The sequence below is a fragment of the Photinus pyralis genome, unplaced genomic scaffold (assembly GCF_008802855.1).
Source record: "Photinus pyralis isolate 1611_PpyrPB1 unplaced genomic scaffold, Ppyr1.3 Ppyr1.4_LG4, whole genome shotgun sequence".
NCBI lineage: Eukaryota > Metazoa > Arthropoda > Insecta > Coleoptera > Lampyridae > Photinus > Photinus pyralis.
The window spans coordinates 1898942-1923125 of record NW_022170511.1 but is presented as its reverse complement, the minus strand read 5'-3'; the positions used below and the strand labels follow the sequence as shown (position 1 = coordinate 1923125).

General features: G+C 35.4%; 4 protein-coding genes and 1 long non-coding RNA gene across 6 annotated transcripts; all 5 read left to right on the top strand.

Moving 5' to 3' along the window:
* The first annotated feature begins 1072 nt into the window (after positions 1–1072).
* On the top strand, positions 1073–6641 carry LOC116168296 (mevalonate kinase). 2 transcript variants are annotated; one of them, XM_031484028.1, is made up of 7 exons: positions 1073–1126; positions 3216–3310; positions 3358–3483; positions 3531–3721; positions 5466–5889; positions 5937–6220; positions 6269–6641. In XM_031484028.1, the coding sequence occupies exons 3-7, from the start codon at positions 3459–3461 to the stop codon at positions 6524–6526; spliced, it is 1182 nt and encodes a 393-aa protein (XP_031339888.1). In that variant the 5' UTR covers positions 1073–1126; positions 3216–3310; positions 3358–3458; the 3' UTR covers positions 6527–6641. The 2 variants fall into 2 exon arrangements, with proteins under 2 accessions (XP_031339888.1, XP_031339889.1); XM_031484029.1 differs by lacking the exon at positions 1073–1126 and adding an exon at positions 1294–1314.
* On the top strand, positions 1237–3074 carry LOC116168295 (dolichyl pyrophosphate Man9GlcNAc2 alpha-1,3-glucosyltransferase). Its single transcript, XM_031484027.1, has one exon. It carries the CDS (start codon positions 1302–1304, stop codon positions 2910–2912), a length of 1611 nt encoding a protein of 536 aa, XP_031339887.1. The 5' UTR covers positions 1237–1301; the 3' UTR covers positions 2913–3074.
* Positions 6642–11027: 4386 nt separating the features above from the next.
* Positions 11028–11316, top strand: LOC116169610. The gene is made up of 2 exons (XR_004145005.1): positions 11028–11168; positions 11224–11316. It is a non-coding gene; the product is annotated as an uncharacterized LOC116169610 (long non-coding RNA).
* A 185-nt stretch (positions 11317–11501) lies between these two features.
* Positions 11502–12692, top strand: LOC116169600 (tubulin-specific chaperone C). Its single transcript, XM_031485744.1, has one exon. It carries the CDS (start codon positions 11635–11637, stop codon positions 12643–12645), a length of 1011 nt encoding a protein of 336 aa, XP_031341604.1. The 5' UTR covers positions 11502–11634; the 3' UTR covers positions 12646–12692.
* Positions 12693–13592: 900 nt separating this feature from the next.
* Positions 13593–20442, top strand: LOC116169595 (TBC1 domain family member 23). The gene is made up of 6 exons (XM_031485737.1): positions 13593–13739; positions 13789–13897; positions 13956–14759; positions 14809–15019; positions 19124–19578; positions 19625–20442. Exons 1-6 carry the CDS (start codon positions 13714–13716, stop codon positions 20015–20017), a joined length of 1998 nt encoding a protein of 665 aa, XP_031341597.1. The 5' UTR covers positions 13593–13713; the 3' UTR covers positions 20018–20442.
* Positions 20443–24184: the final 3742 nt, after the last annotated feature.

Here is a 24184-nt window from a genome sequence, read left to right as displayed (position 1 = left end):
TCGGTCTGTCTGTCTGTACTTTCATTTCCTGCTGAACCGATTGGAACCAAATTTGGTATACATATTCATAGACATGAAAGGAAGAGCTGAAAACGTTTTGGACAGTGTGGCAAGTGTGTCAAACTCTCATTTTCGGCTAAAACGGCTGAACAGATTTTGGAACTACATTTGGTACGGGAAACTGCAATGTATTTTTTCTCGAAGGATCCACGAGGCCTTTGAAATTAGCGCTCAACGTATTTACTCCAATTTCCTTCTGGCATCAGGCAAGCGTAATAACGTACGTTGAACGCTAAGTTCAAATACATATCAAAGTCCTCGTGGATCCTTCGCGAAAAATACATTAACTTCTGTTTGCCTATGGTGCGTTCAACCTGGGACACACGGTATATTTATAGACATAAAAGGCATTATAATATACTTATGAAAAGAGGGCGGAATCGCGCATGCGCAGATGTGCCTGTGGTACCTGTGTCAGCCACAGATAATTTGTTAAACTTGCAATATTGGGCTATGACGCGGGGAATATTTCGAGGCGCCGGCGCCGTTACCTATCTATATTTACAAGGTTTTACTGTGGATCAGGACTTGATCATAATTCTAAACCGGGAGTGATAACAAACCAGTGAATCTGTTTGACTTATCGTAAAGCCCCCATAAACGTATAATAATAATAATAATAATGTCTTTTATTAATGGCCGTTTGCACCGACAAATTTAAGCGGAGCTTAGCTTAAGCATACCTTAAAATCCATGGCAACCATTGTCTCAATAATTGTTGCCATGGATTTTAAGCTAAGCTCCGCTTAAATTTGTCGGTGCAAACGGCCATTATCACGCTAATCATAGTAAGTAAAACGACTATCTAAATAATACAATATACGTATGCGCGATTTAAAAGGGCGATACTAACGGAAAGCTCATTAGCCCTGTTCATTCTCTGCTTTTGCTTTTAGACCTAGTAGTCCCCATCGAGAAAGGTAGTCCCAGGATACATTTACTGCATCTGCACCTGCATCGTGAGTAGTTCTAATGGTCTGTGGTAGTTCATTCGTACGGTCACTTGGAGATCGGTATTCGTTTCCTTTTTTTTGTTCAGCGGCAAATTTAAATCAACAGATTACAGGTGAATTATTTGTGATGGTTTCCACAGAACAACACCTTAAAAATAAACTTGCTAAAGAGTTACAGGCAACACACGTTGTAAGTATATTGCAAAAATCGTTTGGAAGCCTACGTTACACCCCGTCCTAAACCTAACCTCAATAAGTATTTTGCCACATTTCATGTCTTAGTTTAGTATGAACACAAAAAGTGAGTTTTTACTGTATGGCTTGGGGATTCTAACAGCCATTTTGCTTCGTTGCGGAGTTTCTTTACACCCTTATTCCGGTGCGGGCAAGCCTCCAATGTATGGCGACTATGAAGCACAGCGGCACTGGATGGAAATTACCGTTAATTTACCCATAACAGATTGGTACCGTAATACTTCAACTAATGACCTACAATACTGGGGTTTAGATTATCCCCCCTTGACCGCTTATCATAGTTATCTCTGCGGCGTTGTTTCGTTATTCATTAACCCTGAATATGTGTCACTTACAAAATCAAGAGGATACGAGACTGAAGAACACAAGCTATTCATGCGTTACACGGTTCTACTTGTGGACCTACTATTGTTTATACCTGCCGCTGTGGTATATTTTAAAAGTGTTTACAAAAAAAACCCGAAAAAATCACTTATTACGCCGTCACTTGGGACACTCCTCACTTTGTTGTATCCCGGACTGATTTTAATAGATCACGGTCATTTTCAATACAATTGCGTCTCGTTAGCGTTCGCGGTTTATGCAATTTTATTTGTGTGCACTCGGCGTCCCGTGCTTGGCTCAATTTGCTTCTGTTTAGCGTTAAACTATAAACAAATGGAGTTGTATCACGCAATTCCATTCTTCGTTTATCTGCTAAGCACCTGCATACCAAAACCGGGACAAAGTGCTTTAGTTGGAGTCACGAGATTAGCGAAAATTTCCGGGACCGTAATTCTGACCTTTGCCGTTATATGGGCGCCGTTCTTAATTAATGTGTCGAGCACTTTCGACGTTTTACGCAGACTGTTTCCAGTCGCCAGAGGAATTTTTGAAGATAAAGTAGCGAACGTTTGGTGTACTTTAAATGTTTTTTATAAACTTAAGCTGTATATCGGTAATGAGCAAATGTTTAGGTATTGTACTGTTGCGACGTTTGTCGCGGTGCTGCCGTCGAGTATCGATTTATTTCTAAGGCCTAATGTTAAGAAGTTTGTTATAGCGCTCATAAATTCATCTTTGGCATTTTTTCTTTTCAGTTTTCAAGTGCACGAAAAAACAATTTTGGTGGTCGCCTTACCAGTTATGCTTTATCTACCTGTAGAGCCTATCGTGTGCTTTTGGTTTTTGATTTTATCCGTATTTAGTATGGTACCATTGTTGCTCAAAGATGAGTTAATGGTCGCTACTATTTCCTTAGTATTGTTTTATATAGTTCTGTTTTATATTATATGCGAATACAGACCGGGCTGTAATAATGAAATGTTTTTTCCACGTTATGATAATGTAATACAACTCATAAGTGATACCAAAAAAAGTGGACATTATCGTTTATTATTAAGAACTTTTAGGAAACATTATAAAACCTTACTAACTATGGGCAGGTCTCTGTTAATAATCGCATCGTTAAGTGGATGTGCTCTTTTCGTTGCACTGATATTAATTTTTCACCCCCCAATGAATTATCCCGATTTATTTTCTTTAATTATTTCAATTTATTCTTGTTTTCATTTTTTGGCATTTTTTATTTATTTCAATTTTGTTCAATTTAATATTCCACCAGCTGTTGAAGATATTAAGCATTTTAAATTTAAAAGTGATTAAATGTGATTAGGTACCTACTAATAAAACACTTCCCAATTTATTCTTGAATTTTATTGCATCAAAAATAGCCAATAGAATGAGAGGTTTATTGTGCGTCACTAACCAACGAAACCATACCTTTGTTTCTATTGGATATTTTTTTTTTGCCATTTGTTTTTGAGTGGGCGGAGTTTCAGCCAAGGCCAACCCAACCCACTATTATTATATATATGATAATGATCTAGTGATAGTGAACTAATGATAATAATTGTATAAACCCACCAATAGTCTTAAATTACACTTGATAGTAATGTTTATTTACAGGAAGTTCTGGATGAATCAGATGGCTGTGGAGGAAAATTCTCTTGCATAATTGTATCAGAAAAATTCACAGGGAAACCGCTGCTGGCCCGTCATCGGTTCGTATTTGCATTACTTGTACACTATAGTTACCGCATTCATTTAGGCTTGTCAATACGGCGTTACAAGAAGAATTACAAAGTATACACGCGTTTTCGCAAAAAACTTACACTCCGCAAGAGTGGCTGACACAGCAGCAAAAGTAAAATGCACAGAAGCTGTAATAATCCTGGTGATTAATTGTATCTTGTTAAAACATGATTTATTTCAGTGTTGTAGGTTTGTGTTTCAACGTGTCTGCGCCTGGCAAAGTGATTCTGTACGGTGAGCATTCCGTTGTACATGACAAGCTCGCTGTCGCTGCTAGTTTGGGACTCCGTACATATCTTCACTTCGATGAATGCCCTTCATCTGATAATATTCATTTTGATATTCCCGCAGTTAATTTGGAGTACAGCGTCAATTTTACGGTAATCGCAAGCACACACTTATGGTTTTTGTGAAAATGGTAAAGTAGGTTAACTGAGGGCAAATGAGATAATAATAAAAATTTGAAAGTAGATCATCTTTAAGTTAAAATAATGGCGAATTTAGCTGTCGGAACTCGAAGCTTAGTTTTATCCTAAGGCCTTGAATCTATGTAAAGAAAATGGGCGATCGGGGCGACTAGGGCTGTCAATTTTGGAATCTCAAATTCCAGGATGAACGCTATTTTGGGTTGATTCGATTAGCATGAAGATTTCATGTTTTATTTATGGGGTTGAACAAAATGAAACTGAGGTCACGTTTCTGATATTGTAGATGGCACTGATGTTTTTACATAATTTTTGTTTTAATGAGGATGTAATTACCTTGATTGTTTTGTTAAACGACAGTTGCAAAGTGAAAATGGAAGGTCTGGGCGACATGGGTCTGTATTTTATTTGATTTTCCCAAGATGTTTGGGATCTTGTGATTTTACTTGTGACTTTACCTCGCTACTAAAATCCCAGGCCCAAAAATTTGGGTCGGGGTTGAACCCCTGGAACCAAAACATTTTTTTCAATCAGTCCTAATTGTAATTGCAGAATTGCTGAACTGTTTTTCCAAGCATTTTGGAACATCGTCGACTCTGTCCTGAAAGTGGTCGCTCATAGACAAATTGAACGTAGTCCCAGACAATGTTGTTGGTTTATGTTATGTTTTTGGGGTTTATTAATTAAACGAAGGCTTTTATAATTTAGTGAAAGTGTTTACATCCTAGTTGTTTCTAATGCAGGCTACCAAGCCTACTTAGGTCTCATATAATATATGACACGCCCCTTCTTAAAAAGAAACATAAAAAACATGAGTTAATAAAAAGAAAACCTGGGCATAGGCATACAGGAAATTCCTTTATATGGTATAGGGAAATTTGGTATCAAACGACGTAGATTTTCATGTAGGTTTCGAAAATGCAATAAGATACAGTGTAAAATAATAAGCCTTCATTTTTTTTTAAATTAAACTCCCTTATTTAATTGTTTTTTTAATTATTTTATTTCATAGCTGTAGGGATTTCAGTTTTAAAAACTCAAATTTAATGTATTTAAAAAAATATGTGCAATTTTATTTTATAGCAGAGGTTAAATTGACATTTTAATAGGTTGAGTCGCTCTTTAACCATAAAGGTTGGTAGATAAAGTGATCACTTTAACCGCACGGATACATAAAGTGAAACAAATCATTGTGCATTCCCAGCACATCTGTAATTTTTTATTAAAAATGGGACGCGGAACACATTATAAAATGAAGTTCAGAACAGAATACAATATTGTATGGAAACGACGGGAGACTAAGCTTGCTATTTTGGACGTTTAAATTAAATATCTACAGAATTTTCAGAAGCTTTATAGTGATTTTTATGGCTTCTACTATAAAATAAAATTGTGTATTATACACAAAGATGAAAGTTAATTTTTAATTATTTATTAATTGCTTTTTGGGGTATATGCAAGGTATTTAGTTAACGTCGTTCTATTTGTACTAATTTTCGATGGGAAAAACTCACTCTTTAAATTGGAATACCAATTTTACAAAAAAAAAAACATGATTGATGCAATTTTGGCACTTTATCGGAACAAATATTTTTAATTAATAGCTTTAGCCTCGTACAGGATCATACTACATGCTCGGTGTGCTTGTTAGCAAACCGGCCACTAAGTTTAAAATGAAACTAAACACTTGATTTCGCAGGTTCTGCAACAATGGATGAATAATCTATTAGAAGACAACGGTTCAACCATCACCCTAGGACCCGATTTACTAGATCATGCAGAAGTGGTCACAAGTGTACAATCATTTCTTAAAAGCAATAGCAAAGTCGAGTTTAATGAGCAACAACTTGCTTCGTTAACAGGAATTTTTTATTTACTATTTGGTATTTTACATTCCGTAAACGAGTTGAAGCCATTTACTGTTACACTTGGGTCTGATCTCACCCTGGGTGCTGGAACCGGTAGTTCTGCATCGTTTGCGGTAACGGTTGCTGCAGCTTTCGTCTATTATAAACATTTTAAGTTGCTCTCAGCAAAGTTAACAACATTTTCTGACGATGAAAAAAGTTTAATTTCTAAATGGGCATATTGCATTGAGAAAATTAATCACGGTTTGCCATCAGGTAATGAGGCTCTTGTGTATTATATACAATTAGTGTAATATTTTTAGGTATCGACAATGCAATTTGCACTTACGGGTCTATGGTAATGTTTCGTAAAAGTGAAGGCATGCAGCTGATGTCAACTTGCGAATTTCAATTGTTACTAATAAACACCGAGGTTTCTCGGTCGACCAAACAGATATTAAATAATGTAATCGCTTTAATGCAAAATCACAAAGCAGTAATAGATTCAGTAATGGCCACGATGGATTTAATCGCTAAGAGCGCTGTTAGCTGTATAATAGAAATAACTAACGATGTGAACAATCCGATTTTGTATCAGAGATTGGGGGTAAGCGAACTTGCTTGTCGTCATTATTCTAAAAGCCTCTGTTCACAGGAACTCACCCACATAAATCAGTGCATGTTAGAATCTTTAGGTGCCTCGCATCCGACAATAGATAAAATTTGTAGTATACTCAAAGCAAGTGGGCTTAATGGAAAATTAACTGGAGCTGGCGGCGGCGGTTACGTTATTGCAATTATTCCGCCTTATGTATCGAAAAATCTACTAAATGATTTAATTGAACAATTAAATTCGGAAGGTTTCCGTACTAATCTGACAAAGTTGGGTGGTTTGGGAGTTAGTATTTCATGAGCGCAGTTCTTTGCTGTCTTAATAGTATCAATGGTGGTGTGTGGTTTCGATAGAATAAGTGGTATTGGTAAACGTTGGAATACAATATTTATTAAAATGATATTTATTATTTTTACTATTGTGTTATTTACACATTCAGTGCAAACATAAATTGTTATTAGCAGGTTTAGTCAAGTAGAGGCCTCCAGCAAATACAAGTCTTCGAGGCAAATATTAAGAGTGAAAGATTGAAAAGCTTCTTGCCTTCTCTTTCTATTGTCCTTGCTAAGGTACTCTAGACTCTAGATAAGAAATGCAATGCAATGCACTTAAAAAATCTGAAAAGTCTTCTAAATGCTTCACAGAGTCATAGGTAGAGACCGGATGCATTACGTAAATATTGTATGCAGCTGAAAATAAAACCATAATTTACACGAACTAACAAAGAAAATAGTGCATTTTTGGGGTTTTTGCGCATATTTAAGAAAGATTACCATTTTATTAACTTTTTAAACCATTTTTATTCCAAAACAAGTTTCCAGTGGTTGTAATTGCAACAATTATATTTTTATTTATAATAATAATAATAATTTTTATTTTATTTGATTTATTATTTGTTTGTCTTTATAATTTATCTTTGTTGACGAGTGTAAGTGTATAAACACAACATACAATAAAATATTATTATTATTATGGTGGGGGGTTCTCACAAGAAACACCGACCATAATAATAATAATATTTTATTGTGTGTTGTGTTTATACACTTCCACTCGTCAACAAAGATAAATTATAAAGATAAACAAATAATAAATCAAATAAAATAAAAATTATAAAATAGAAACAGAACTAAAGAAAACAATAAAAATAGAAAAAAAAACAAAAAGAAAAAGAAAAGAATAAAAAAATAAATTATAAAACGTCGGGGGTGTTCAATTCAGCATTAATTTATAATGCAAGCACATTTTCAAGTTCAACAAATGAGATGACGAATGTTAGCTGGGGAAAATGTTGAATTAAAAAAATTTCAATGATTTTTTGTGCATTATTTAATTTTTCATGCATATCTTCATGCTTTTTTGCCATATTTTTTGTGCATATATATGTGCATTTCTGACTTGTTTTCATGCATATAAATCCGGCCCCTAGTCATAGGGGCTTTCGAAATGTTTTCTTATGCAATAAAAACATTTTTCTATTCCCTTTGCTCAGCTTGGAGAGTGGCCGAAAAGGAAGCGAGAAGGAGATCTGGAAATGCGGTTACTTCTAAAGCTTTGTAAGAGCAATATAGCATTCGAAATATCAACTTCCTTGAGTATAGGTACTTATAGAAATATATTTTTTTGAAACTTTAACCTTAGGTACTCGCCAGGGTACTCGCTCAATTTTTATGCTAAAGTTTGTTTCTTAAAAAAAGAAAAAAGGTTTTTTACTTTAAAAATTTTTCAAGAAAAACGTGTAGTTTTCCCGATATTTGACTGTGAAACTCTCTAATTTCGAGCGTTTGACAAGCTTTTTCGAGTTTTTCGCGAATAACCAATTAAAAACGATGATCTTTTCTATGAAAAACTAATGGGTACCTCCGGTCGCGAATAACTCTAAAAGTATTAATTTTTAAAAAAAATGTATAGGACACTTTTTACTTAAAATTAGTTTTTCTATCTATTACTGTGTTCAAATTGGTATAAAAAATTCCATCCCAGAGATGGGGTGGCAACCACCCCCAAGGTGAAAACGTCCTTTGGCCTGATATAGATTTTGATACTTAGTCTATTCCCTATCTACGGTCAAAATTTCAAGTTAACCGATTCTTTTTGATTGATATTTGTATTATACAGTGCTATTTATTAAGAAGTAGACATCTGATAGATGCACCTATACGTATTGTTTCTACTTTAAATAACAAAAATTTCGTCTCTTCTTGAGGAGGTTGGTTGGTGGTATGGACACTAACTTACAAACGAAGGTGCTGGGTTCAATTCCCGGGTCCGCCAACAAACAGCCTTTGGCGTTTTTACTCCTCGAAGTTGACTCAGTCTCGTTAAAAATGAGTGCCTACCTGGGGTAATAATAGGCGGCTTTGGCACATAGTGCTTGCCTTACTACTTCCCCGGAATTAGTTCGTTTCCAGCTAGGGTATTATAAATAACTTCTTAAAACAAATAAAGATCTGGCGGTCATATTAATTAGTTTGAACATTGTAAATAATACATATACAATGCTTTGAATATTGTTGGTTTGGCGCTCCTACTGTTTCCGGCACTATACCAATTGACAATATCAATTTTTTCTTCAGTTGAATACATCACCAGGAATGAAATTAAAAATAGCAACAATATTCAAGTTAATTTAATGTGACAGCAAAGAGTAACTAATAATATTCTTTGGTGACAGCCAGATCTTTGTTTTAAGAAGTTATTTTGGTTGCATAAAATTAGGCGCTCTTCAGAAGAGATTATGTCATTTCAATGGTACTGCTTCAAAAATATGTAAGAAAGTGATAAGATTACTTTGATTAATGTATTAGCAAAGGCTAGCACGTGTCCCCGTATGGTATTAAATGGAATACAATAGGGAACATAACTTCGATTTCCGCGGCTGCGCCGCCTCACCTCGCCATGTTATTTCCCATCCGAGATAACCGCGCTTCAGTATCGGCAGTTTTGCCGTAGTAACTGGGCGAGGTGAGACGACCCAGCAGCGATTAACTTTCGCCTGAAATTCGCGCGCTATTGGTAGCTTCGGTTCTCCTTTACACAACGGAAAAAATATACGGTATAATTACAAAAATAAATATTAATAATAGTAAGAAAAAGGAACATCCAGCGGTAATTTTACAATTCAAAATCTGTAGACAGTGACGGCAGGAAATAAGGGAACGGGAGTGCTTCGAGCTCCACCAGAAGCTTTCGGTCTCTCTTGCTTCTGGAGAAGAGGCAGTCGAGCTCCGAGTAACTCCAATGCAGAACGGCGGTCCCAGGGATCTAAAGGGCAAGCGCTGGGCGGCTACTGTAATTGGTGCTAAAACAAACTTAAAGCGCAAAGTAATTTCTGTAAATACTTGAAATAGCGAACGCAGCTTCAAACTTCAGATCTATGCTTCATGAAGTCTAAAGCAACATACCAAGGTCTAGCCTTAAATTAGTAATTAATGGAGTGTCTTCAATTTACTTTTTTAAATTTTCAAATTAAGTCGTACGTCATTGGTGATGCTGGCCTGTATCAAAATTCGCAAGAGAAAAACTCCCGTAATATTTTTTCTACAGTTCTTTTGAAGAGAATATTCGCTTATTTAAATAAGGGCTGAATTGTAGTAAAATTTATTTAATTTCAGTTCCGTCGTTGAACTAACAGTATAGGTAGGTATTCAAAAACACTTGCAGATGTGTTCCACACTGACTCCCTGTACTGCGCAAACGCAAGCGCGCTAAAATTTGAATTTGCTTTAACGTGCCACCGTTTGTTTTGTTTATAATACCAGTTCCTGCTGACTTCCATATTACAAACCAAATGTCGCTGTATTTTCGGAAAGAATAGGTTCTTCTTCTCGAATTAAAGCCTTCGGTCACTACTGTGAATTCCAATTAAATACATTATAGCGCCAACTTGAAAGCAAACCTCTACTTTAGCTATCAATCATGATCCTTGTAGTCTGGATTTTTGTGATTCGTTCAGCACCGGACTCTCTCTTTACCATAGGTCAATGTTGGTCTGTAACGTTATTGCTGTAAGTAAATGTCATTAACTCTTTCTAATTAACTATTACAGAACTTACCGAAGCAGTTGCCTAATATCGCCTTTGGCATATTCTATGACCATGCACTCCAAATGTAGATAACAACAAAATTCATCTTGATAACATGGCATTTTCATATACCTACTACATATAATAGGTAAGCAGGTAAGCTAAATTATCTTCAATTATAACGTTTGCCAGTTATGTGTATATTATTTACCCCTTACACTTGATAGCTGTACACAAATTCAAATTTTAGCGCGCTTGCGTTTGCGCAGTACAGGGAGTCAGTGTGGAACACATCTGCAAGTTTCAAAAACTCAGTTCGAAAATGATCCAATCAAATTCAGACTTTGGTACGCTTCGACTCTCTGGATTGGAGTATTTTTGTGAAAGTTAGAAGACGATTTTGAAATATGCACTTATAATCAAAGATTTCACAACATGAGTATTTTCTTGTCTTGACGAATGAGCTGGGGACAGGGTAGCGTTTCGTTTATTTAAATTGGTACGTGAATTTTAAATAAAGGCGCCAAGTGACGTAATTGGGCGAGTACGCCCCTGCGCAAATCCTTCTTTTGTTGTGTCATGTTGGGCTGATTTGATTTTTGCAACCATTAACTTGCAAATACCGAATTATTATCAGTGATCGAGCAAGAAGAACAGCACATGAGTAAAATAATAACGTTATGCATATAAAATTGTTATGTTGATCAAAGAACCCAAAAGTAACTTCAACATTAAAAAGTGGACTGCGAGAGGTGCAGCTGTTGTACTTGCTGTTGAAGTAGCAGGCTTTCTTGTCTCGTATGCCTTTTGGAATAAAGTAAACAAAGATAGAGGTAATTGACTTCGATCTATACACCAAGTGAGTTAAATACGTCCGCACGTCTTGTATCTAGACGTGAATAAAGCGTGTAACTCATGTGGTAAATTTCGACAACATTAGGTATATGAAATGTCAAAATTGTCAATTGTTTTTAGATTTCCGTCATCAGTTACAAGAAAAATTTCCACGGGTGCTTGGAATTTATTATAAAGTCGACGAGATACTAGGAGAAGGTACTATCAGACAAACAGATCACGAATGCTGGTCAAAGGAACTTAAGCAGCCTTAATGGAAAAATATGTAAAGTCGGTAATATGGTTGTTTAGTGCTAGCGCAATAGGATACGGTTGTCTTCTTTTAACTCAAAGTCAAAATAATGTAAATGACGTAAGTCAACGCACTTTGTTGTCACATGTCAAATCTATTTTTGTAGAAATATACTGGAATTGATAAATCAGAAGTGAAAAATAATAAGAGGCAGTTTATGACAGTCCTTCAAGCGGCTGCCAATACAAATCAACCGATACATCGTCTGAATAAAAAAGAACTTGATGCTCTGTTAAAAAATGAATGTAATGCAAGAAAGGAGTGATAAACTAACGACTTCATTAAATAAACGCGAATTGGAACGCAAATTAGACATAGAAAAAAAACTGGAAGGAAAGCAGCAGTTGATAGCCGAGCACGAACAATTAGAGTACTTTACTAAATCATTTAACGAAAAACGGATCGCAGTCGAAAATGCCCTAAAGTCGTCTTCTTCAGTTGACGTAGTCGACTTGCCCAAACATTTCGACACAATATACAAAAGTATCTTAATGTTGCAAAAGTATGGGGCCAGCTCCAAAATATTCCTACGAATGTATGACGTGGAACGTTGCCATCAGACCGTACACGAATTAACAGTACGCACCAGGGAATTGGAAGAGAACTTAATACCCAAGAAAAAGTTTGGCTTTAAAAATAAAAAACCGAATATTACAGACCTTAATGGACGTTCTGAAGATGTCGTGGATTATGCTGCACCACATCAGTCCTACGAGGAAAGTATATGCGGATTCGAAAATAGAAAAAATGAAACATTAATAATGCAGAAGTCTGATGTCTACAAAAATGACGTAGTGTTACAAAATATTGAAAATTGCCTAATTAAACTGTATGGCACGCCGTCAACCTTGCACCTAAACCATGTGAGAAACTGCCTGATACTTAGCGGACCCGTTTCCACGTCCATTTTTGCTGAATATTGTAACGATCTTAAAATGGCGATAGCGTGTCAGCAGTTGAGGCTGCACAGCTCTTCCGATATACACATTTACTTGCACGTAACCAGTAGGGCGATTATGGAAGATTGTAATAACATTTTAATTGCGCCATATAATTTTAAGTATGACAGTTTGAAGGAGGATTTTGTCACTGCTGGCTTAGATCAAAATATTAATAATTGGACTTCGGTCGATGATTTTAACTGGTTAAATTTACAGAAGAAATCCCCTAATTGGAGTATTTTACAAGAGCATGAGAGGATTAGTGATTGGGACAATTTTACTTTACCTTGTGGAAAATTTCCTGATTAAGTATTTATGAAAATTCGTGTAGCAGATCAATAGATTATTATATTGTATAAATTCTTTTCATTCTTCAACCTCTATACAGGGAATTTTGTCTTATATTTATACATGTTGGGCTATGTATACTTTTAAAAAATTGGCTGTGGCTAGTACCTGTGCATGCGTAATTCTGTTCTGTTATGTGTACCAAATTTGGTTATAATCGGTTTAGCCGTATGCCAGAAATGAGACTGCAAACAGCTCATCAAGATTTTGTTTGTTTTGGGTTCCTGTCTTTTGGTGCTTTAAAACGTGTATTTTTGAAAAAATGTCGGGGGGGGGGGGGGATTTTTACCCCAATCCAATAACTCCCTTATTAATGTGCGGGTAGTAAACTGATCAAATGTATCTAATCATGATAGTAGGCAATCAACATTTCACGCGACAAACTGGAGCATGAGCACTACCGCCATGTTAATATTGCAATCCTTTGTGTTAAAAATCACAATTTGATAGGTAACCCTAATTTGACATCAAATAATCGAGTTACTATTTCCATAACATACAGATTATATTTTAAAACAATTTCTATAGAGTTGGTTGCCTATTACAGTCATGTATTCCATGCATTTGGTCGGTTTTCTTTTAGTGCCGTATTAGACAAGGACATCTGGCGACGCCATTACTGGTTTGACTAGTTACTGGGCAATATTAAGTGTGTCTGGGTATCCTCCAGCATTGAATTCCTCCAGTATCCCCATTTTTCTTCCCACAGGTCGTTACACTCAACAAATATCGCAGAAACCGAGCCTAGAGCTAACTTTATTACTTTTGGACTTCGGTTCTGGCATTGATTATACAGAAGTATAATCAATGCTTCTGGGTTTTAATCAGGACAATTCTTAATTTAGAATAGATATTTTACATTGGACCCTGTAGATAATGTGCATATTTAGACACCAAAAACAAATGCCGTAACCTTGTAAGTATTCACTTCTATCTACAGCTGTTTTTGACGTTTCTAAATCGTACACGTCAAAAAAAAAAGAGGCTGTACACCGTAAATAAATAAATAAATTCATAAAGTATGAAAAAATGACTGATCTGGACGGGGAAAATTGGTAATTATTCTTATAAGGGCCGACAAAATTTTCAACTTGCTATTTTCAGGATTAACGAATTAGAAAGCGCATTGCTAGAGGAATGTTCTGCAGCTGATGTGTATTGCATTTGCAAGGGTAGACCCTTACCTGAACAGTTGCGGTCGGATATATGGCAGGTTAGTCGTGGCCCGTGGTATGTGCGCTTGCATTCGAGTATTAACTATTTATTTGCAGATTTGTTTAGACGTGAGAGATAAGGGAAATCAGCTGAATCACTTCAACGAAATATTTGATCTTACAAATCAAACAGCCTTACGAGAAGACTGCACAAGTTTCGTATCGAAATTGGGTAACGACGAGGAGGATAAGCTTTCTGTGGTGTCCGATTTGGAATCGATTCTAACATTTTACTGCAAAAGTAGAAACTTGGAGTACGAACGGAATAACGGTTGGATCGATATTTTGCTACCGTTATTGGCACTTAAGGGTCAAAGATCCACGACGTATAATCTTTTTGAGGCAATTCGTGATACATACATACCTCAAAGTTGTAATAAAAAAAACGGAAATGTGTTTCATATTTTAAGGCTGTTGTTACAATATCACGATCCGGAATTATGCTCATTTCTGGATACGAAGCGGATTACACCCGACATGTATTGTTCGACGTGGTTCCAATCGTTATTTGCGGCAACCTGCAATCTACCTGTCGTTATCAATATGTGGGATTATTATTTCCAGCAGTCCGATCCGTTCTTTGTATTTTTCCTGTCCCTGATAATGGTTGTGAATGCGCGTGAACAAATAATGCAGATGAAGAACGAGCCACGCGAGGTGATAACTGCTACTCTTATAAATATGCCATGTGCGCTGGAGGCGGATGATGTCGGAGATTTTTGTTCGTTGGCACAGTACTACGCGCTGAAAACACCGTTCTCTTTTCGCAGAGATTTGATTCAAGCAATTTACAGTGAGGAAAAGATGGATTCCACCACAATCTCCCAGGCGTTGTGTTTACCCGTCTCCGTAAACGAATTGGTTAGTCTCTCGTTTATAAAATGTAACGTACTTAAATACTATGTCCTAGATTGAAAATTGCAACTCCACAAGCAAACTGGATCAGGTTCGCTTTTTTCTGGTAGATTGTCGACCCATTGAACAGTATAATGCTGGGCATTTATCGACAGCTTTTCATCTTGACTGTAATTTAATGTTGCAAGAACCCAGTGCTTTTGCTACGGCCGTACAAGGCCTTTTGTCAGCCCAGAAACAAGCAATTGTAATAAATTCTAGTGCAGGTATTTAGTCATATTCTACAGAAGGGCCACATGTACATTTTTTTTGTGCTCGGAATATTTCAGACTTTAAAACAGGGGCACAATATTCAAAAGGTGGACAAAGTTATTTAATTTATGGTTTTATGGTTCAGTGGTAGTGCGTTGGGCTATAAATCCGGAAGTCGGATGTTCGAACCTGGGTTGAGGTGAATTTTTCATCTGGGGCAGAGATGGGAATTACCTTAGACCAGTTTCGAGCATTCTGCCGGCTATTCCGAATTAAGTTTTCCCCTGCAGTTTTCCTAATTCGTAAGGTAAATACCGGAGTAGTATAGAGCAACAGAGAGCACCACTCTGTAATTGGGCGGGGCGCAAGCGTGTTGAGGGCCCAGAACAAGAGAGGGATAATAAATAAATAAATTAATTAATTTAGAATTTGTGTTGTGTACATCAAGTTGTACTTGTTATTCCATCAGTGTAGAAACAATTAGTGAATATTGTTTTATGCAGTTCCAATGGTGTTAAAATTTAATACATAAGATGCATAGGGGCCCAAGAGCTCTGGACAAGATTCAGATGTTGCTATTGAAATGCAAAAGTAAAAAAAATGTGTTTAAACAAAATTAGTTGCTCTATACTTGACCTGTAAGGGCGATCTGAAAATGTGCATATGTATAGCATCATTAAATGGGCCCCTCCATATGAAGAATATTTTATATAATTCATATTTGATATCCCGGCTAGTTGTCGCAATAATCAACTGTCTCATGATAAATGGGACACCCTGTATATAAATTAAGTGATATTTAATATAAGATTACGAAACTGGTAATCGCAACTCACAAAAGAAATGACCACTACACCCCAAGTCGTTTTGCTTATGCCGGTGCAGTTAATAATGTTGCAAAATCATAGATAACCTTCCAAGAGGTGGATAAAAAAGACGCTCTTTCGTTTCACAAATACAATTTATTTATATAATTCCCAAGGAGACCGCGCTACATGTTTTCAATAATTAGGTATACATTATTTTTTATGTACATAGGGTGAATTGAAGTCTAACACCCCCACTCATCAAAAATACTTAGGTATCAAAACGCAGACAACAGTTATTTAAGTCTACATGTTTTAAAAATCTGTTATTTTTAACATTTTGTAACTGCTATGTTAATATGACAGCTATCATTTTGCCAGTAGGCATGTATTTAAGGTAATTTTGCTCTAAATTCTATCGCGAAAAGAAGCCGCTTGTGTGTAAATAATAATGGTGAATATTTTGAACATTAGCTGAGATGGATTAATCTTTTTACGTGTAGTTACTTCAAAGTAGAAATTTAAATGTAATAATTCATCATTTCTTTGTGCTGTTGCTCTATTTGCGGTCCTAAAGTTTTAAGTTTTTCGCTCATATCGAGTAAACTGATTTTTTTCACAAAACCAAAGCATATCTTGAATAAGCACTTAAAACGAAAATCGAATCTCCATATGTGTTATGGTTTCCAAGATCCCAATGCTTAAAATAATAATAATAATAATAATAATGTTTATTGACCGACAGATATAAATACATCCAATTACAGGTCAATTACTAGGTAATAAAGCTAAACGTAAGGTGCATTATAGGAATATAAAAAAAAGAAAAAAGATTATAGTAGAATTTATAGAAAAATTATTAAAAAGAAAATTTTAAGTAAGTATATAAATTAAGAAATTAAAAATCAAGTACTTTATTTGTGCCTAAGAGTTAATAAGATACTATCTAGAGGTGAGAAGTGGATGTCGCACATATTTGATATTTTATTGAAATTTGCACACATAAAATGAATAGGAGAAGCAGCCAATATGTTTGTGTTCGGTTTAGAGCAATGAAAAAAACACCCTGTATATTATATTATATCGTACTTCATTTTGTTGATTGCTATCACCTGACTTAGTTACCAAGGATACAATAAACAAAACAAAATCTATAAATCCATAGTCTACTATTGAAAATACAATAATAGAGGTTTTCATGGCTAAAATTAAAAAAAATATAGGTTGTGATACACCAATGTAATCAGGAAAAATAGTGATTGATAAATAATTCACGTTAACATGTACAGGGTGTCGCATTTATAAAATACCAACTTTGCCACTGTGGCTCAAATCTCAGAAATGGTGGTCCAAAAATATGGATTCTATGTAAAAAAAGAGACTTAACCGATTGCATGTTAGAAATATGAGTATTGATGACAGATCTATATGTTGTGTAACAAAAAGCAACCTTTGGTATGCGTGCAGCAGGTTTATTTATATTTTAAATCAATGATTTTTTACCTATTTTACAAGGGTAGTAAGATGCGATAACATCACAAAAAGTCGAACTTTTTCTTTTCACCTTGTATCTCAGAAACAAACGTAGCTAGATTAATTCTGAGATGTACTGCAGTCTCATCCACAATAGGACACATTGAATTTCGCTTTATACTGTTGCATTTGTTACTAATATTCTAGTCACTTTAGTTTCCTTTGGGTAAGGGAAGGTAGTTATTGTGTGCAAGGTAGTTCAAATTCGTGGCTCACCATTGGGAACTGTGTAATGTTGAGAGATACAATGCAGGTTAAATGGGCACAAAGTAGCACCATTTGTGACCAAAAAAACGCATTTGAAATTTTAAAAAATCTATGAAAAGAACTAAGATATGTCAAAAATGTAAAATTTCTTTTTCATTTTCCCGAGTTTAAACGGTAGGAAATGGACCTTCCATGGAGACTGAATTTCCATGGCACGCTAGTTGTAGAAGCTACGGGCTACTACTTGCTTATTTCTTATGGACGTCAATATTGGATTTGTACGGAATGAAATAGAGGACAAAAAAAGAAATTAATTTGATTCAGCAAGATCTAGTTATCCGCGAATGTTTTGTTCAGAAATCAATGAAAAAATTTGATTTTGACATTTTTCTTGTATATTCATGTTATTATTTTCATTTTTTGTCCTCTTTCTCGATTCATTGTTATGGAAATGCAAACAATTTTTAATTTTAGCGTACATCGCGATGGACGATTTTTTGAAGCCTTTAATTTTCCTAATTTTTTTAATTTTTGAATTCGAATTTGTTTCTTAATTTTACAAATCTCATGTATTTATTGCTCAACTTTTTAATTGTTTTGAATTTTCCAGATTTGTTCTGAATCTGAACACCTACTTGTATACTTGTTTCCCTTAACGTCTGAAGCGAGGTCTGAAGTAACACAACAATCGAATTTTCCGTGGTGTTCTAAAAAATATTGTAACGTAAATTTAATTACATGGTTTATTTATTTACAATTAATTAACAATAAATTTATAACAGTAAGTAAAAAAGTAATTTATAACAGGGCGAACTATTTATTACTTCACTTAACTCGAAACACAATTCAATTTGCTTCTATGGCAAATAACATTCTTTCTAGAATGTCCTCGAGTGCTCAAGGAAGCTTCATGATGTTCTAGAACACACATACACATTTGAAAATTACAAAGTTGCTCCCATTCCTCGCAAAAATGAGGATTGGGGGAACCACTTTTCCAGTGATTCGATAGAGAACAACATTAGTAAAATCTGTGGGCGATTTGCTAAAAAATGTAAAATTTATTCATTTTTTTTAAAGTACAGAGCGTACTTCCCTGCATTTCGTTATTATTTATATTCCCCTTCCTTAAGATGTTTAATTTTTTCAAATTATTTAAAAAATGCAAAAGCGTAATGGTATATTGGTGTATCAATGCCTTGTCTTTCATGAAACCTATTAAAATTTTTTAGAAAGCACACATCTTCATTTTTTTGGCATGAGAAACTTGGGAAAGGGTGATCTAGAAGGTATTGGGAGATTGGAAGAACGCTCTGAAAAGCATCCAGCTTTCAAGAGTCTCTTAGTGTTTTCCTGCCTCTGAAAACAGTCTAGTCCATTACTTAGTCTTTTAAATACCTTCTATGAACTCATGAAATTTAATAAAGAGACAATCAATTAATTATTACACTAAATTTAAAGTTAGAATTTCGCGTTCGATCACGAAAGCCCGAGTACAACAAAAATTAATATGAGGCCCGTCTAAACACCCTGTGTGTAATTATCGAATATAATTTTTACTAAATAACGTAGGTGGCGAACATCTGTGCTTTCTGGGTTCCGGTCGGAACGAAGAAGATCAATATACGCATATGGTTGTTGCATCCTTCTTACAAAAGCACACTCAATATGTGTCCTTTTTGACAGGTGGATACATAGCCGTGCATAATTACTTTGGCGAGCACGCGTCCGAAAATCTTCAAGATCACGATCCTACGGTCTGTATTGTTTGCGCTCCGAACGCGAGAACGAAAACGGGCGACTTAAAGACGGAACCGTCCAGAGATCTGTTTGGTAAAATTTCCGCCGCGATGAAATCAAAATCGGCGGAGGTTAAGGGGAAATTGTTCGAGTACATTGTTAACCCCAACAGTAGTCCGGTTCAAGAACGTCACGTTAGCAGTACAGATAAAATAGGTAAACGATATCGTAATGTTGCGCCCGTGTTTAGTATCGATGATGATCAAGACAATCTCGCTAGTATTCAGGTCTGTAATAGTAGCAACGTCCATATACTCATTTGCATACTTTTAGGGTGCCGAAAGTGAAGACCCACGCGAAATCGTATCATTACAGGATTGGTTGCAAAGTCCAGACATTATCGAGCAGTTTCCATGTGAAGAAGTTAAATTAAACGGTTTGATGTACAAGAGCTATTTAATAGTGACGGATTCGCATTTAATCGTACTACGAGAAATCTCCGAAAAGAAGGATATAGCCGAAATCATCGTACGACGGCCGTTGTCCGCAGTTGTTAGAATAACAGCAAAAAAGAGACATCCCGAATTGATCACATTCAAGTACGGCGTGCCCGATGGGGATTCGGTCCTTATTTCCGACATGGATCGATTTTTAATTCCAAATGCGAGTAAAGCGACAAAAGTTGTTTCCGATCAGATTGTAAAACAGTTAAAATGTAAAGATTAATAATATGTACTTGTATTTAAGTTTACCCTTATCAATTATTTGCAACTAACGCACCTCTGTATTACTAATTCTAAGGACTAATCTACTAACCTTCCATATTATACTGGAAATTTACGGAAAGCCATTATTATTTTATGATCACAAAATGCATATGGGTGAATGGGTTCATTTGGTAAACTTTTGTGAAATTCAGTCTCTTAAAATTAATAACATAACAATTTTTTGTTTAGCAATGGTAGGCAATTCGAGTCCGACCTAATCAACATCTTACTTTATGTGGGAAGTGTTTTTTTACAGATTACCATTTGCTTCACATTCCAAAAATTGATGAAATTTGACTAAATGTATCCATTACTCCTGGTATGTTTCTAAAGCTTTGTAATCTAGGAAATAGCATACACAGAACACCATTAAAAAAAAGTTACATAGATAGAACATTCATTTGTAGAATATCGGGTGATCAAAAAGAACTGCAGACAGTTTAAATTGGGCGCTTTAAGTATTTAATATTTTTTACTTAAGGAATTGGCAAACATGTTTAGAAGGTAGTTTATTTATGTATTAGTGATTAAATTGATCCACCACTGCTTTTACATAAATGACATTTGGTATGTTATCAATGTTATAAATGTTTAGTTTTACGGAAAATTCAAATTGTCCGCACTACTTTTCGATCACCCGGTATAGTCATATTCATTGTCCAAGTCTTGTTCTTTTATTTATGAACAGATCCTCCACTTGTAATTTTGAGAAGATTTGGAGGCAAAATGTCCATACTGAATATAATTATGAATAATAATAATATTCTTCTCACAATATTGCCTTTAATAGAATCTTTTAATATCCTCTATTAGAATCTGCCTCAAATATTTTTTTTTGTTTCATTGATTACATTTAAGAGTGCCACTACTAACCCTGCAACTCGGCGACATGACCCCCCACCCAGTGGTTCTTAATTTTGTGTTTTTGTAACAAAATGTACCTTTCTGTCAATTCAAGTCCTTTGGAGAGGTGTAACTTCTACTGTACTTCAAATACTTATTTATTTGACTCTGTTTAACCCTTGAATGTCCGTGTCATTGCGCATGAAATTAACGGTAACGCCCATGCGGGATTTTGAAAATAAAACTAATTCTCAAAGTCAGCACTATCAAAACTTAGAACAATTCTTATTATATATTTAAAATGAAAACAAAAACATTAAACATATAGAATACGCGAAGTAAACTTCAAACGAAACAATTTCGCGCATTTTAAAATAAACACTAAAATAGTTTGTGAATATATATGTTAGGGAAACAGGATAGTCTTTGGTTATGGTGAAAGTAATGAATGTGGTGATTATTCATAATCATAGGTATAAATTTGGGGTGCATTTCTTTTCAAAATATTAGGGGAAGGAAAACTAAGAAGATATTGATTTAAAAAAAATCATTTCTCCTCCTAGTATACTAATACATACATATTATTGCTGATACATACCTACCTTAGAATTAGCCCTGTTACTAACTCCGACAAACAACTACCTATACCTGTAGAAATATATCGCCGGAGTTCCATTGAGCATTCAAGGGTTAAATTAAAAGGGTCAGTATTAACGCTATAATTCCGCATGGATTTTGGTGTACACATAGATATACCTGGCCTAGAATTGAAGGGGTGTAATTTGTAACTTCTGCTGCGCTTCAAATATTTTCCTTTGACCTTGGTTAATGACCCTATAATTTGTCATGAAAAAGTCCCTTCAGCGGTTTTTAAAATATAAGCATTGTATAAATACAACGATATAAGTGTCTACATTTTTAAAGAAAATTCTATCGAAATTCAATCATATGTCCTTTGAAGGTGTGTATATACACCTATGCCTCAAATATTTTTGGTTCTTAAGACCCCCCCCCCCCCCCCCTCCTTTCAGAAGTATTTCAATGAAGTATTTTTCAAAGAAAATTCGATCTTATACTTAAACAATCAAGCCTTTTGAAAGTGGTGTAACTTCTGTTAAACCTCAAATATTTGTCTTTTATCGACTATGTTTAAGGATCACTATTCACGCTATAATTCCGTATGAAAAAGCCCCCTGGTTTTTGAATTAACGAATTTTTGTAACAAAATTGGATCTTAGTCTACAGGAGTAATAAAGGTCACAGACCATATCTACATATATGGAACCGTTAACGGCAGATTCTGTTAACCAAAGGGGTCAAGAGAAACCTTTGGAAATTATTTTCTAATTTTCTTCTAATTAGTTTCTAGGTTTGCCGCTAGAGGGCGTACGGTTAATGGTTAAGTAAAAAAAAAGATTTTGTTAAAATATACCCAACAAACATGGATCACAATCTTGTATACCTTTTGCATCATTTTGATGCAGCACATATTGCTCTTGCTCATACAATATGAGCATAATTTTCACATAGTAGGTATTGTTGGTAAGTAGTAAACGTGATGAGTGGCAGAGGGCGCAGTTTTCTTGAAAATTTCAAACACACATTTAAATTGCCATATTCGTCCAAAAGTTGACTTTGAAACACACTGCCACGCAAAAAGGGTCTTTTTATGAACATTTACGTTAGTCATAATTATTGTTTCCTTTATTATCTAATTCAAATTTGAATAGGTAATTTATTTGTTGCTCATAATTTAAAAACTTATATATTGAGTGTTAATTTTAATTATCGCTTGTTATGAGTTCCTTTGTTGTTTCAAAGCCAACTTGGATGCAGATAAATCATATATCAAAATGCGGTTTCACTGATATTTTTACGTGTTCATCTTATTTGATAATATATACCTAAGTAATATATTGTTCCATTTGAAATGTTCAAGAAAACCTGCAAAGTTTATGTTAACGTCAAACCGCACAGTCTTTGGAGGGGTGAAACCTCTGATGCAGCTCAAGTATTTGTTTGTTTGACCGATTCTGTTGGAAAGCGGTTGCTATATAGTGCACTCTACTATAATTCACATGAAAAGGATCCTTTCAGCGGTTTTTACATTACATTGGACATCCATTTTCTCTTTCTATAACTCGAAATGGGGTGCAATGATAATCCACGTTTAAGAACTTTTATGGGGAAGGTTTTGAGTTCTTAAACGTGGATTGTTTTTACATTAAGTAGGGGGTACTTACTTTTCTAACAAAATTCGATCTTACTTAATATACCGTGTGTCCCCGGTTGATCGCACCATAGGCAAACAGGGATTAATGTAATTTTTCGCCAAGGATCCACGAGATCTTTGATATATGTATTTGAGGTCAGCGTTCAACGTACGTTATTGCGCTTGCCTGATGCTAGCTAGGCAGAGATAGGAGTAATGTCAAAAGGTCTCGTGGATATCCTTAGCCAAAAAATATAATTATTGCCGTTCTACCTGGAACACACTGTATAATCATATCCTATAGGTAGACGGCTGTGTATAACTTCTTTTGCGTCCCAAACATTTTTCTTTTTAGTTTCCTCGATTGAGCTGTGTAGCTGTGGGCGAGCGGACTCTGGAGCGTCACCAAGGTGTTTCTCAATAGTCTCAATCTTCGCATTTATGCAGGCTTGCGAAATTTGAGTAGGTACATACTTAATCAGTTTAGAATAAAATTTAGCCATTACATACTTTGCAATTTTGGATAGTATTACTGTATCCATTGGTACCTTATCGGCATTGTATCTAATGCTGAATTGCTGATTTCGTTTCAGGAGCTCGTTACTGTTTCAAACTAAGATATTAGACAACCAACCAACGACAAAGACAGACGGACGGACAGAAATTTTTGAAATAGCAATCCAAAATTGTTTAAGTATTGAAAGCTTATTTGCAAGTGATTATTTTTCTTTGTTTAACATACAAAAATTGGGATAAGTTTTATTACAGAAAACTTGGGAAACCTATTAAATTATCCGAAATCCAACACCTTAGTGCTAGCACAAACAGTTAGGGGATGGTTTCGACCTGCAGGTGTTGGTCGCAGGGAGGGCATAGAGCGACGGTGGTTGATGGATTGGCCGAGGGGGCCTAGTCAGAGGGCCACGGCGGGGAAGTGTATCCCTAATAATACCTGTGCGCGCGCGGCGTAACCGCGTAACCCTTTTTGAAATAGGTATGACCTCCATATGAAACCTTCAGGATGTCTTCTTCAACGCGACGCATTCAATTCCAATCGCCAATCGGAATGTC

Coding starts and splice junctions, on each gene's coding strand:
- LOC116168296 (XM_031484028.1), top strand. CDS start 3,459: ATGCACAGAAGCTGTAATAATCCTG. Junction 3,484..3,530: donor CAGAAGCTGTAATAATCCTG/GTGATTAATTGT, acceptor TCAGTGTTGTAG/GTTTGTGTTTCAACGTGTCT. Junction 5,890..5,936: donor TAATCACGGTTTGCCATCAG/GTAATGAGGCTC, acceptor TAATATTTTTAG/GTATCGACAATGCAATTTGC.
- LOC116168295 (XM_031484027.1), top strand. CDS start 1,302: ATGAACACAAAAAGTGAGTTTTTACTGTATGGCTTGGGGATTCTAACA.
- LOC116169595 (XM_031485737.1), top strand. CDS start 13,714: ATGACTGATCTGGACGGGGAAAATTG. Junction 13,898..13,955: donor TGCGGTCGGATATATGGCAG/GTTAGTCGTGGC, acceptor ATTTATTTGCAG/ATTTGTTTAGACGTGAGAGA. Junction 14,760..14,808: donor CCGTCTCCGTAAACGAATTG/GTTAGTCTCTCG, acceptor ACTATGTCCTAG/ATTGAAAATTGCAACTCCAC.
- LOC116169600 (XM_031485744.1), top strand. CDS start 11,635: ATGAATGTAATGCAAGAAAGGAGTGATAAACTAACGACTTCATTAAAT.